At 43.6% G+C, this 14,780-nt stretch overlaps 1 protein-coding gene across 4 annotated transcripts in view; it reads left to right on the forward strand.

Annotated features, from left to right (window-relative positions):
- The window catches only part of obscna (obscurin, cytoskeletal calmodulin and titin-interacting RhoGEF a), a 96,749-nt gene that overhangs the window by 22,853 nt on the left and 59,116 nt on the right, over positions 1-14,780 (forward strand). For all 4 annotated transcript variants that reach the window (XM_014215881.2, XM_014215882.2, XM_014215883.2 and 1 more), the window contains exons 22-33: positions 122-388; positions 588-854; positions 966-1,235; positions 1,474-1,740; positions 1,955-2,221; positions 2,558-2,824; positions 3,140-3,409; positions 3,702-3,980; positions 4,071-4,328; positions 4,495-4,761; positions 4,926-5,189; positions 14,115-14,381. In XM_014215881.2, the coding sequence (XP_014071356.2) occupies positions 122-388; positions 588-854; positions 966-1,235; positions 1,474-1,740; positions 1,955-2,221; positions 2,558-2,824; positions 3,140-3,409; positions 3,702-3,980; positions 4,071-4,328; positions 4,495-4,761; positions 4,926-5,189; positions 14,115-14,381 (3,210 nt within the window). The remainder of the gene's footprint in view (positions 1-121; positions 389-587; positions 855-965; positions 1,236-1,473; positions 1,741-1,954; positions 2,222-2,557; positions 2,825-3,139; positions 3,410-3,701; positions 3,981-4,070; positions 4,329-4,494; positions 4,762-4,925; positions 5,190-14,114; positions 14,382-14,780) is intronic.

Here is a 14,780-nt window from a genome sequence, read left to right on the forward strand (position 1 = left end):
CTGGATTATTGAATTCTCTCTGTGACAGAAGCACAAGCATAAAGCATGACATGGACTAGCCCGTTGTCCTTTCCACATTCAAGTTGTACCACCACTCAATACTGTTCCTGGTTTTCCTCAGGCCTACCCCCCACTTTCAAAGAACAGCTGAGGAACATGGAAGTTGAGGAGGGTAAGACTGTGACGCTACACTGTGAACTGTCTAAAGCAGCAGCCTCAGTTGAGTGGAAGAGGGGAGCAAAGCTGTTGAAGAATGTAGGCAAGTACCAGATGAGGATGAAAGATTTACTGGTGGAATTGAAGATTATCGACGCAAATCTGGAGGACAGTGGGGTTTACGCCTGTATTTGTGGCGAACAAAAGACCACAGCAACTGTTACAATAAAGGGTGGGTATATTTTGGTTATGTTAAGTTGTTTTATGTCTTATGGAGATGTTGGAGAAAGCTTGAATGTTTAATTGGGCAAATAGACAGTAGATTTAATCAATAGGACACACGTTTGTATTCAATCCCAGTCGCTTACATAAACAAAGGGAAATGTAGGTTTCATATAGGTTTGACTACCCTCTCCTATGGTGTCTTTCAGCTCGCCCTGTCACATTTATAGAAGAGTTGAGGAACGTTCAGGTTGAGGAGGGCAACACTGTGACGTTGTGCTGTGAGCTGTCTAAACCAGGGATGTCAGTTGAATGGAGGAGAGGAACAGCTCTCCTGCAGAACGGAGAGAAGTACCAGATGAAGCAGAAAGATGCAACGTTGGAGCTGATCATCAGGAAAACCTTACCTGAGGACAGTGGAGTCTACAGCTGCGTGTTGGAAGACCAGCAAACCTTTGCCACCATCATTATCACTGGTAGGAGGAACACTTTTCTTTTATTAAATGTGTCTTCTTGACATTCAAAATTCACAGTGTACCCTTCAACCCCACACACTGTTGATGTTATGGGTTTGTATCATTCTTCAGCCATCCCAGTCACTTTCAAACAGAAGTTGAAAAACCAAGAGGCTCTAGAAGAGGGCAGCGTGACGTTGCGCTGTGAGCTGTCTAAACCAGGGGTCCCTGTGGTGTGGCTGAAGGGAGAGGAGCTGCTGAGGGAAGGGGAGAGGCACCAGATGAAGCAGGAGGGCAGGACCGTGGAGATGGTCATCAGGAATGTGGTCCTTCAGGATGCTGGGGAGTACAGCTGTGTCACAGCCTGCAACGTCAAGACAGCAGCTGATATCAAAGTTAGGGGTATGTTCCAAACTAACGTCTAGGCCTAGCTCAACACTAATATTTTGATGTGCTTCTGAAAATGTCAGTCTTTAAATATCGTGTTTGGATTATGTACATTTTCCATAAGGAGGGATGGTGATACACATGAGATGAATCATTGACCCTGCTTGTCAAATAACATGCCACTGATGGATAGAAATCAAAGCAGTTGAGCCAAATTATGTTTCTCACAGTCTTAAATATGTGTTCTTCTCAGCTCTCCCAGTAATGTTCACACAAGAGGTCCAGAACGTGGTGATCAAAGAGGGGGACAGTGGGGAGTTCTGGTGTGAGCTCTCCAAGCCTGGTGACCCAGTGGACTGGAGGAGGGGCAGAGTCATCCTGAAGTCTGGAGACAAATATGAGATGAAGCAAGAGGGACGTATCACTAAACTGCTCATCCATAACGTGGAGGAGAAGGATGCTGGGAAATACACCTGTAAGAGTAGAGATGCCCAGTCAACTGCTGAACTGACCGTGACAGGTGAGTCAGACTGATGATATTGATACACTTTGAGTATACACTGTATAAACACCGAAGACATAGGCCTTGTACTTTACATGCCCTTTGTATTTGTTACTGTATCTGCTTGCAGTTTCTGATATTTCATGGGTCCATGCAGTAACTCTGTTTTAGAATTTTCCGTTATGAGGACTTTATATGAGTTTTACGATTTACTTTTGCTTGTTGTCCCTAGCTCCTCCCGTCACGTTCAAGGTGAAGTTGAAGAACCTGGAAGTTGAGGAGGAGAACAGTGTGACGTTATTCTGTGAGCTCTCTAAACCAGGACTGACGGCAGAGTGGAGAAAAGGAGAGGAGCTGCTGAAGAACGGAGTAAAGTACCAGATAAAGAAGAGAGAGGCAACAATGAAACTGACAATAAGGAATGCAGTGCTTGAGGACACCGGATTCTACAGCTGTGTTTACGCAGAAGCCAAAACTACCGCCACTGTCAACATCACCCGTAAGAGGAGTTGCTCTTGGTTTGCTAAAACTTTATTTAACTTTATGGGGGAAAGCCTCCCTCTGTTAAGTCTGGCTCCTGTTAAAGGGATATTTTACTCAAAAATTATAATTTGCATATAATTTGCATAACAATCACAGTTTTTGCTCTGTACTTAACGTGCTCTTGAATCTTGAAATCGCAACAGCTGCCATGCAACATTTTTGGGGATTGTGTTAACAGTGAATTTCTGAACAAAATATTAAATAGCGTTTTTGAGTAAAATATCCCTTTATGCACTTAATGACATATTTGCAAAAGCACTACAAACGGTTGGTTTTGATCTCATGTCCTCAGCCATTCCTGTCACCTTCAAGATGGGTCTTAAGAACCAGGAGGCCTCAGAGGGGGGCATCGTGACCCTGCGCTGTGAGCTGTCTAAAGCTGGGGTCCCGGTGGAGTGGTGGAAAGGGGAGGAGGAGGTGAGCCCTGGAGGAAGGTACCAGATGAAGCTGGAGGGAAAGATAGCGGAGTTGCACATTAAAAACATCCAGCCAGAGGACGTGGGGGAGTACAGCTGTATATTCGGAGATCAGAAAACCACTGCTGAAGTCAACGTGAGAGGTACAGTACGTTACTGTTGTCTGGCTGTCATTTTGTGTTTGTTGGACATGAAATGCTAATTCACCAGGAAACAAAGAGTTGAAGTATTGGCCTCCCCAGCAACTGTACCAAAGTGTTCTAGAATACGCAATAAGCAAGAGGTCAATGCAATTGCTCTCTCTAGGAATAAAACAATACATATTCAATATATTCTAGAACAATATTTTGCCATGACAGACAAATCGTAGCCTACACAGTATCGTATATACACTGTATAGTGCAATGGCCCCAAAGGACAAGGCATTTTCTGATGATGTCGCTCTCTGGTCCATACAGCTGCTGCCTCAGTGTTCTTTGAGAAGGAGCTAGAGAGCAATGTGGTGATGGAGGGGAAGTCCGTGGTCCTCTCCTGTGAGGTCTCCAGTGCCACTGTCCCCGTCACCTGGAAGAAGGATGCCTGCCTGGTCACAGATGGGGAGAGGTGCATTGTAAAAAAGAAAGGTCCCGTTCACACCCTGGAGATCAAGAAGCTGAGTCTGGCGGATGCCGGGGAGTACAGCTGCATCACTAGGGGAAAGAAGACCACAGCCATGCTGGTTGTGAAAGGTAGGCCTAACCCCATCCTAGTGGAGACTGAAGTAAATCTACAGTACTGTATATCCTCTTTAAACTTACAAAATTATAGGAGCACAATGAATCTTTTTTTCACCCTGTTTTGGTATGTGATTAGTGTGGGTAGAGGATAGCTTATACCTTTCCACAAATATAAGGGATGGTGGTAGACCATCAACAAGATAAGATTACTTAATTGCATTTTTTGCATAGGTCATCTCATCTCTGTATGGCTTGCTACGTGAACCTATTAAAAACGTTCCCGAGTCTAACTCTTTCTCTACAGAGCGTGTGAAAATATTGTCCGGACTGAAGGACATGAAGATCACAGCCGGGCAGGACGCAGTGTTTGTGTGTGAGCTGTCCCACGCCGAGGTGAGTGAAGGCGAGTGGTGGCTGGGCTCCAGCCCCCTGCAGAAGAATGAAATGAACCAGATGAGCTTTGAGGGCCGCCAGCACCGCCTGGTATTGACCATGACCACCCCGGAGGAGACCGGGACCGTGGCCTTCGTGGTTGGGGAGGAGAGAACCTCTGCCCAACTGCTAGTTGTCCCCAAATCCAAAGGTGTGCTGCCTCTTTTGATTTGTTAATGGACAGTACAATGTGCAATTAGGGCGCATTTACATAGTTTAATATGTTTCCTGTCTCTGTCAGTACTCATTGAGAAGAAGCCCCAGGACATTGACATCATGGAAGGGGAGACGGCCACCTTATCCTGTATGACCTCTGACCTCACTACCCCTGTCACATGGAGAAGGAACAACATGCCCCTACTGAACAGAGACAAGTATGAGACGCGTAAGAAGGGCAAGCTCAACCTCCTGCTCATCCATGAGACGGAACCAGAGGACTCTGGGATATACTCCTGTGACACTGGAGACATGCAGAGCGATGCCAATCTGACTGTCAATGGTAAAGACATAAAGTAACACTGTTTTTCTGTACCTTAGTTAGGGTACGTTATTCTTTGACTTATCCTCATGGGCCATTCTATGGGGATATTCTGTAAGTGCAATACTCACCTTAAAATGTATTTTATGAACATTAGAGTAATACTAACTTTCTTCCATCTACCCAGAGCTACCACCGTACTTCGAGGAGGAGCTGCAGGCTGTGGAGGCTGAGGAGGGTGGCACAGCCTTTCTGTTTTGTGAGCTGTCTAAGCCCGGAATCCCAGTCCAGTGGAGGAAGGGCCGGCTGCCTCTCCGGCCCAACAGGAAGTACCAGATGAAGCAGGACGGCTGTGTGTTTCAGCTACACATCCTGGAGCTGAAAAGGGAAGACAGCGGAAGCTACACATGCCAGGCAGGTTGTGTGGAGACCACCGCCTCTGTGTCTGTGAAAGGTATGTGTGTGATTGGTTGTGTAATAGCACACACCTGCTGCGTATAGAGGAATCACACCTCATAACGGTCATATTCAGTGCAACAAAACTCCAAGAAGTATACAGTATAAAGACTAATATATGTGTACTGTACCCATTTTGAGAGTTGACTTGCCTCTGTCCAGTTAAAGTACTCATTGAGAAGAAGCCTCGGGACACCGTCATCATGGAAGGGGAGACAGCGACCTTATCCTGTACGACCTCTGACCTCACTACCCCTGTCACATGGAGACGCAACAACATGCCCCTACTGAACGGAGACAAGTATGAGAACCGTAAGGAGGGCAAGCTCAACCTGCTTCTCATCCAGAATGTGGACCCAGATGACTCTGGGATATACTCCTGTGACACTGGAGACATGCAGAGCAGCGCCAATCTGACTGTCACAGGTAAGGATTTCCCATCATCTAGAGAGAAGCAACATAACCAGGATCTTATGTTTATCTCAGGGGGTCACAATATTCACAATTATTTCTGTGTATTACTCACCCTAACATTGGTAAAATGGAACATATATTTGTAAGAGAGGGCAACAATGGGAAGGTGGGACAAGCTTGGCTTGGGTGGAGTAAATAGGGGAGAACTGGGAGGGGGTTGTGGAGAGGGATGAATTTGGTTTGGGAGACAGAGAAGAAAGGACTTAGTAATACTACAATGTAATTGTATTTCTTTTTTTGTGACTTGTAAAATGAATAAGAGTTCTGGACAGATTAGGAATGTATGTCAAATCATTATTTATGGTTGAATAAATTAAAACAATAAAATAATAAAAAAAAGCTTAAAGCAATAGAATGGCAAAGGTCTAACAAGTCTTGATAAATCAAAATCCAAAAGGGTTTGTAAAAAATACACCATTTCAAACAAATACAAGAACATGTTTCGTTTTAATACAATGCTAAAAAAAACCTGGATATAGATTTATCAATAATGGCTGTTGATGCCAAAAAGGCTTTCGACCAGCTTGAATGGCCTTTATCGATTCAAAACTTTGGAAGATTTAAACTTTCCAGCTGAAATAATGCTGTATAAATGTCCAAAAGCTAAAATATTCTCAAATTATACATTACCTGATGACATTTCTTTAGAAAGGGGCACAAGACCAGGATATCCCCTTTCCCCCTCCTCTCTCCACAATGTCGCCGTAGAGGATGGCTTCCATTTTATTGGCTCTTATCCAACCGTGCTATTTTGTTTGTTTTTCTGCGTTGTTCGTAACTTGTTTTGTACATAATGTTGCTGCTATCGTCTCTTACGACCGAAAACAGCTTCTAGACATCAGAACAACGATTACTCACCTTGAATTGGACAAAGAATTTTTCTTATGGAGTCAGACGAGAGGGATTTACTTCAGAGACCCGAAGAGGCCTTCATCCCCGTCATTCGCAGGAGAAAAAGACTGAGATTTAGCAGAAGGAGATCGGGGTGCCTTGTGAGGATCAGCCGACGAGTGGATAATCTGCCTTTGCCATCCGTACTGTCAGCCAACGTACAATCCCTGGAAAATAAATGGGCCGAACTAAAAGCATGTATATCCTACCAACTGGACATTTCCTTGTTTCACCGAGTCGTGGCTGAACGATGACATTAATAACATACGGCTGGTGGGTTATACACTCTATCGGCAGGATAGAACAGCATCCTCTGGTAAGAGAAGGGGTGGCAGTCTATATATACAGTGAGGGAAAAAAGTATTTGATCCCCTGCTGATTTAGTACGTTTGCCCACTGACAAAGAAATGATCAGTGTATAATTTTAATGGTAGGTTTATTTGAACAGTGAGAGACACAATAACAACAAAAAAATCCAAAAGAACGCATGTCAAAAATGTTATAAATTGATTTGCATTTTAATGAGGGAAATAAGTATTTGACCCCATCTCAATCAGAAAGATTTCTGGCTCCCAGGTGTCTTTTATACAGGTAACGAGCTGAGATTAGGAGCACACTCTTAAAGGGAGTGCTCCTAATCTCAGTTTGTTACCTGTATAAAAGACACCTGTCCACAGAAGCAATAAATCAATCAGATTCCAAACTCTCCACCCTGGCCAAGACCAAAGAGCTCTCCAAGGATGTCAGGGACAAGATTGTAGACCTACACAAGGCTGGAATGGGCTACAAGACCATCGCCAAGCAGCTTGGTGAGAAGGTGACAACAGTTGGTGCGATTATTCGCAAACGGAAGAAACACTAAAGAACTGTCAATCTGGGGCTCCATGCAAGATCTCACCTCGTGGAGTTGCAATGATCATGAGAACGGTGAAGAATCAGCCCAGAACTACACGGGAGGATCTTGTCAATGATCTCAAGGCAGCTGGGACCATAGTCACCAAGAAAACAATTGGTAACACATTACGCAGTGTGGGACTGAAATCCTGCAGCGCCGCAAGGTCCCCCTGCTCAAGAAGGCACATATACATGCCCGTCTGAAGGTTGTAAATGAACATCTGAATGATTCAGAGGACAACTGGGTGAAAGTGTTGTGGTCAGATGAGACCAAAATGAAGCTCTTTGGCATCAACTCAACTCGCCGTGTTTGGAGGAGGAGGAATGCTGCCTATGACACCAAGAACACCATCCCAACCGTCAAACATGGAGGTGGAAGCATTATGCTTTGGGGGTGTTTTTCTGCTAAGGGGACAGGACAACTTCACCGCATCGAAGGGACGATGGACATGGCCATGTACCGTCAAATCTTGGGTGAGAACCTCCTTCCCTCAGCCAGGGCATTGAAAATGGGTCGTGGATGGGTATTCCAGCATGACAATGACCCAAAACACACGGCCAAGGCAACAAAGGAGTAGCTCAAGAAGAAGCACATTAAGGGCCTGGATTGGCCTAGCCAGTCTCCAGACCTTAATCCCATAGAAAATCTGTGGAGGGAGCTGAAGGTTCGAGTTGCCAAACGTCAGCCTCGAAACCTTAATGACTTGGAGAAGATCTGCAAAGAAGAGTGGGACAAAATGCCTCCTGAGATGTGTGCGAACCTGGTGGCCAACTCCAAGAAACGTCTGACCTCTGTGATTGCCAACAAGGGTTTTGCCACCAAGTACTAAGTCATGTTTTGCGGAGGGGTCAAATACTTATTTCCATCATTAAAATACAAATCATTTTATAACATTTTTGACATGCGTTTTTCTGGATTATTTTGTTGTTATTCTGTCTCTCACTGTTCAAATTAACCTACCATGAAAATTATAGACTGATAATTTCTTTGTCAGTGGGCAAACGTACAAAATCAGCAGGGGATCAAATACTTTTTTCCCTCACTGTATTTGAAAACAACAGCTGGTGGACGATGTCTAAGGAAGTCTCGAGGTTTTGCTCGCCTGAGGTAGAGTATCTCATGAGAATCTGTAGACCACACTATCTACCTAGAGAGTTTTCACCTGTATTTGTCGTAGCTGTCTACATACCTCCGCAGACCAATGCTGGCACTAAGACCGCACTCAATGAGCTGTATACCACCATAAGCAAACAGGAAAACGCTTATCCAGAAGCGGCTCTCCTAGTGGCCGGGGACTTAAATGTAGTGAAACTTAAATCAGTTTTACCTAATTCCTATCAGCATATTAAATGTGCAACCAGAAGGAAAAAACACTCTAGACCACCTTTACTCCACACACAAAGATGTGTACAAAGCTCTCCCTTGCCCTCCATTTGGCAAATCTGACCATAATTCTAACCTCCTGATTCCTGCTTTCAAGCAAAAACTAAAACAGGAAGCAACAGTGACTCGGTCAATAAAAAAGTGGTCAGATGAAGCAGATGCTACACTACAGGACTGTTTTGCTAGCACAGACTGGAATATGTTCTGGGATTCTTCTGATGGCATTGAGGAGTACACCACATCAGTCATTGGCTTCATCAATAAGTGACATTGTCCCGACAGTGACTGTACGTACATACCCCAACCAGAAGCCATGGATTACAGGCAACATCCTTTCAAGGAGAGGGACTCTAACCCGGAAGCTTATAAGAAATCCCGCTATGCCCTCCGATGAACCATCAAACAGGCAAAGTGTCAATACAGGACCAAGATCGAATCGTACTACACCGGCTCCGACACTCGTCAGATGTGGCAGGGCTTGCAAACTATTACAGACTACATAGGGAAGCACAGCCGAGAGCTGCCCAGTGACACGAGCCTACCAGATGAGCTAAATAACTTCTATGCTCGCTTCGAGGCAAGTAACACTGAAACATGCATGAGAGCACCAGCTGTTCTGCTGACTGTGTGATCCCGTTCTCCGCAGCCGATATGAGTAAGACCTTTAAACCTGTTGAGGACAGACGTTCCCCTCGCCAACAGCCAATGGAATAGCAACAACAAAAATCTCATAATTCAAATTTCTCAAACATACAATTATTTTACACCATTTTAAAGATAAACTTCTCGCTAATCCAACCACATTGTCCGATTTCAAAAAGGCTTTATGGCGAAAGTATAGCATTAGATTATGTTAGGACAGCGCCTTGACAAGAAAAAACATTTTCCAAGCAAGGAGAGGCGTCACAAAAACCAGAAATACAGCTAAAATGAATCACTAACCTTTGACCTTCATCAGATGACACTCCCAGGACTCAATGTTACACAATACATGTATGTTTTGTTCGATAAAGTTCATATTTATATCCAAAAACTCCATTTTACATTGGCGCATGATGTTCAGAAAATGTTTTGCCTCCAAAACATCCGGTGAATGAGCACATCAATTTACAGAAATACTCATCATAAACGTTGATAAAATTTACAACAGTTATTGAAAGAATTATAGATACACTTCTCCTTAATGCAAACACTGTGTCAGATTTCAAAACAGCTTTACGGCGAAAGCACATTGTTCAATATTCTGAGTACAGAGCTCAGCCATCAAAGCAAGCTATACAGTTACCCGCGAAGTTCTGGAGTCAACAAAACTCAGAAATAGTATTATAAATCTTCACTTACCTTTGCTGATCTTCGTCGGAATGCACTCCCAGGACTCCCACTTCCACAAGAAATGTTCATTTTGTTCGATAAAGTCCATAATTTATGTCCAAATACCTCCATTTTGTTCACGCATTCAGATCACTATTCCAAAGGCACAATGCGCGAGCGTAAAACCTTAGACGAAAAGTCAAAAAGTTCCATTACCGTTCGTAGAAACATGTCAAACGATGTTTACAATCAATCCTTAGGTTTTTTTTAATCATAAATCTTCGATAATATTCCAACTGTCCAATATTCATTACAGAGGAAAAAGAAGGAACGCGCCCCTGCGTGACTGCGCAGTAAACAACTCATTGGCCTCAGCCTAGTCCACTTGTTGAGTCAGCTCTTATTCTCTCCCCATTCACAGTAGAAGCATGAAACAAGGTTCTAAAGACTGTTGACATCTAGTGGAAGCCTTAGGAAGTGCAAAATGACCCCACAGACACTGTAGTTTGGATAGGCAATCACTTGAAAAACTTCAAACCTCAGATTTCCCACTTCCTGGTTGGATTCTTTCTCAGGTTTTTGCCTGCCATATGAGTTCTGTTATACTCACAGACACCATTCAAACAGTTTTAGAAACTTCAGAGTGTTTTCTATCCAAATATAATAATATGCAAATATTTGACTCTGGGCCCGAGTAGCAGGCATTTTACTCTGGGCATGCTTTTCATCCAAACATGAAAATACTGCCCCCTGTCCTAAACAGGTTTTAAACAGGTCAACATTCACAAGGCCGTAGGGCCAGACGGATTACCAGGACGTGTACTCTGAGCATGCGTTGACCAACTGGCAAGTGTCTTCACTGACATTTTCAACCTCTCCCTGTCTGAGTCTGTAATACCAACACGTTTCAAGCATACCACCATAGTCCCTATGCCCAAGAACACTAAGGTACCCTGCCTAAATGACTACCGACCTGTAGCACTCACGTCTGTAGCCATGAAGTGCTTGGTCAAAGGTTGGTCATGGCTCACATCAACACCATTATCCCGGAAACCCTAGACCCACTCCAATTTGCATACCGCCCCAACAGATCCACAGATGATGCAATCTTTATTGCACTCCACACTGCCCTTTCACACCTGGACAAAAGCAACACCTATGTGAGAATGCTATTCATTGACTACAGCTCAGTATTTAACCCTCCTTCTGTGTTCCGGTCGAATTGGACTGATTTATAAGTTTTCTCTCTGGCAAATGTAGTTAATTTAATCTGATTGTCATAAGGTTCCATGACTTTGTCCACACAGGGCATCTGAACACACAAAATACATTTAGATGATTTTGGGTGAGACTACAATTAGTGTATAAAATTGAGTTCAGGCACATGCCCATTCATCAGATGGACACACTTCCTCTCCCAGACGCCCACATGCATGTGTGTTTGACCACACACACACACACACACACACACACACACACACACACACACACACACACACACACACACACACACACACACACACACACACACACACACACACACATACACACACACACCCCAATCCCCTTCTTGGCTTCGATGGCAAACCCCACGGGAACCTTTCCCCAATAGAATCTTTACCCAACGGGAACGACACCTGATGGCATTCTCACAAACAATCACAACATTGTTTCAATAATATTTATAACTTTTGTCGCAGCTCTGGTATATAAAGCTTTTTTGAGGCCTTACTCACAATTCATTCTGTGGCAGCACAATGACCAAACGATATACTGTATGTGAGGCTCTTGATCATATCTTTGATCATGACATTGGTGAGGAGGAGAGAGTCCTTGTTAAATTTTCACACGAAGTAGTCTGTGATAAACAGCACACTATGTTTCATCTGATTATTTGTTATAGTCAAAATAATCCATACATGATCCTTTTTTTACTCAAAAACAATTTGTATGAGCTCAGGTCAATGAGGCGTTCAGGCCATAAATAGCAAATAGAAGTTCAAAACTTGTAATGGTCACAAGAACTTAAGTTGATAAAAAGATCTAACACAGCATTAGGTGATAATATATGTATTATTATGGATTTATAATCAGCAAAATTAGGGTGGTCATTTTGGAACGGGAACACAGAATTAATTAACATGAAATGAACACAACAGGAGGGTTAACACTATAGTGCCCTCACAGCTCATCGCTAAGCTAAGGACCCTGGGACTAAACACCTCCCTCTGCAACTGGATCCTGGACTTCCAGATGGGCCGCCGCCAGGTGGTAAGGGTAGGTAACAACACATCTGCCATGCTGATCCTCAACACAGGGGTCCCTCAGGGGTGCGTGCTCAGTCCCCTCCTGTACTTCCTGTTCACTCATGACTGCACTGCCAGGCACGACTCCAACACCATCATTTAGTTTGCCGATGACACAACAGTGGTAGGCCTGATCACCAACAAAGACGAGACAGCCTATAGGGAGGAGGTCCGAGACCTGACCGTGTGGTGCAAGGACAACAACCTCTCCCTCAACGTGATCAAGACAAAGGAGATGATTGTGGACTACAGGAAAAGGAGGACCGAGCACGCCCCCGTTCTCATCGACAGGAATATAGTGGAGCAGGTTGAGAACTTCAAGTTCCTTGGCGTCCCCACCACCAACAAACTAACATGGTCCAAGCACACCAAGACAGTCCTGAAGAGGGTACGACAAAACCTATTCCCCTTCAGGAGACTGAAAAGATTCGGCATGGGTCCTTAGATCCTCAAAATGTTCTACAGCTGCACCATCGAGAGCATCCTGACGGGTTGCATCACTGCCTGGTATGGCAACTGCTCGGACTCCGGCCGCAAGGCACTACAAAGGGTAGTGCGTACGGCCCAGTACATCACCGGGGCCAAGCTTCCTGCCATGCAAGACCTCAATACCAGGCGGTGTCAGAAGAAGGCCCTAAATATTGTCAAAGACTCCAGCCACCCTAATCATAGACTGTTCTCTCTGATAACGCACGGCAAGCTGTACCGGAGCGCCAAGTCTAGATCAGAGACTGCTAAACAGCTTCTACCCCCAAGCCATAAGACTCCTGAACATCTAGTCAAATGGCTACCCAGACTATTTGCAGTGCCCCCCCAACCCTTCTCACCCCCTCTTTACACCACTGCTACTCTCTGTTGTCATCTATGTAAAGCCACTTCAATAACTCTACCTACATGTACATACTACCTCAAATAACCAGTGCCCCCGCACATTGACTCTGTATCGGTACCCCCCTGTACATAGTCTCGCTATTGTTATTTTACTGCTGCTCTTTAATTATTTGTTAGTTGTATTTCTTACTTTTTTAGGTATTTTCTTAAAACTGCATTGTTGGCTAAGGGCTTGTAAGTAAGAATTTCACTGTAAGGTCTACACTTGTTGTATTCGGCGCATGTGACGAATACAACATTTGGTTTGTTTGCACTGGCAATTTAACCGCTTGCAGAAAGAATTAGACAGGACCCAAATGTAACAGGTATTAGTAATCATGAGTATAAAGTAAACATATTTGCAGGTGATCTCCTGATACACTTGACCAATATTGAAAAATCCATGCCCCCGTTGCAAAAAATATTTTCAGAATAAACTAAAATCTCAGGATATAAAATAATCGTGTACATTAACTCATGATATACAGCAATCCTTTAAGTTTATAACAACATATATTAAATACTCAGGATGCTTAATAAGTGACAACAAACAACAAATATATAAAGATTACTTTATTCCATTACTCAACAATATGAAAGCCAATCTAATTAAATGGAATAATCTTCCCATAAATCTTACAGGTAGATTACATTTCTTTGGCATTACTCCCAAAGTTTTTGCATTTATTTTCGGTAATACCAATTATCCCACCGAAGACGTTCTTTAAAAAAGTATACTCGTAAAATCCATAGAATAAAAAGGAAAGTTTCAGATCTTCCTTAGTCTGAGGCTGGTTTTAATCTTCCAGACTTGGAATTGTATCAACTCACTACCCAAGACTTTTACTTGCTACATATAGTTAAATGCTCTAAGAAGGAACAATGGGTACATATTGAAGATGTGCATGCTCATCCCCAGAATGTTTTCACGTGTCTATTTTCAAAGGATAAAGCTAAGAACATCAATAACTTCATATATAAGAACACTATAAAAATATTGAAGAAAATGTAATGTATTTTGCAAGAACCAATATCTGTCCCTAAAAACTCAACCTAATGGAACAATCCTTTGGATAGCTTTTCAGAATTCACTGATAAATTGATCCACATCTTACAATATTACAATACAATAATCTGAATAATCTCTTTCCATTACTCACCCTAACATTGGTCAAATGGATCATAGATTTGCATTTCCCTTATTGTCTTCCATCTACCCAGAGCTGGCTCCATACTTTGAAGAAGAGCTGCAGGCTGTGGAGGCTGAGGAAGGAGGCACGGCATTCCTTTCCTGTATGCTGTCTAAGCCTGGAGTCCCAGTCCAGTGGAGTAAGGGCCGGCTGCCTCTCAGGCCCAACAGGAAGTACCAGATGAAGCAGGACGGCTGTGTGTTTCAGCTACACATCCTGGAGCTGAAGTCCGAGGACAGTGGCAGCTACTCGTGCCAGGCAGGTTGTGTGGAGACCACCGCCTCTGTGTCTGTGAAAGGTATGTGTGTGATTGGTTGTGTAATAGCACACGCCTGCTGCATGTAGAGGACTCACACCTCATCAAATCAAATCGTATTAGTCACATGCGCCAAATACAACAGGTGTAGACCTTACAGTGAAATGCTCACTTGCGAGCCCCTAACCAACAATGCAGTTAAAAAAAATACAGAAAAGAACAAGAGATAAAAGTAACAAGTAATTAAAGAGCAGCAGTGAAATAACAATAGCGAGACTATATACAGGGGGGTACCAATACAGAGTCAATGTGCGGGGGGCACTTGTTATTTGAAGTAGTATGTACATGTAGGTAGAGTTATTAAAGTGACTATACATAGATGACAACAGAGAGTAGCAGTGGTGTAAAGATGGGGTGAGAAGGGTTGGGGGGGGCACTGCA

Source organism: Salmo salar, chromosome ssa10 (genome assembly GCF_905237065.1).
Source record: "Salmo salar chromosome ssa10, Ssal_v3.1, whole genome shotgun sequence".
Classification (NCBI taxonomy): domain Eukaryota; kingdom Metazoa; phylum Chordata; class Actinopteri; order Salmoniformes; family Salmonidae; genus Salmo; species Salmo salar.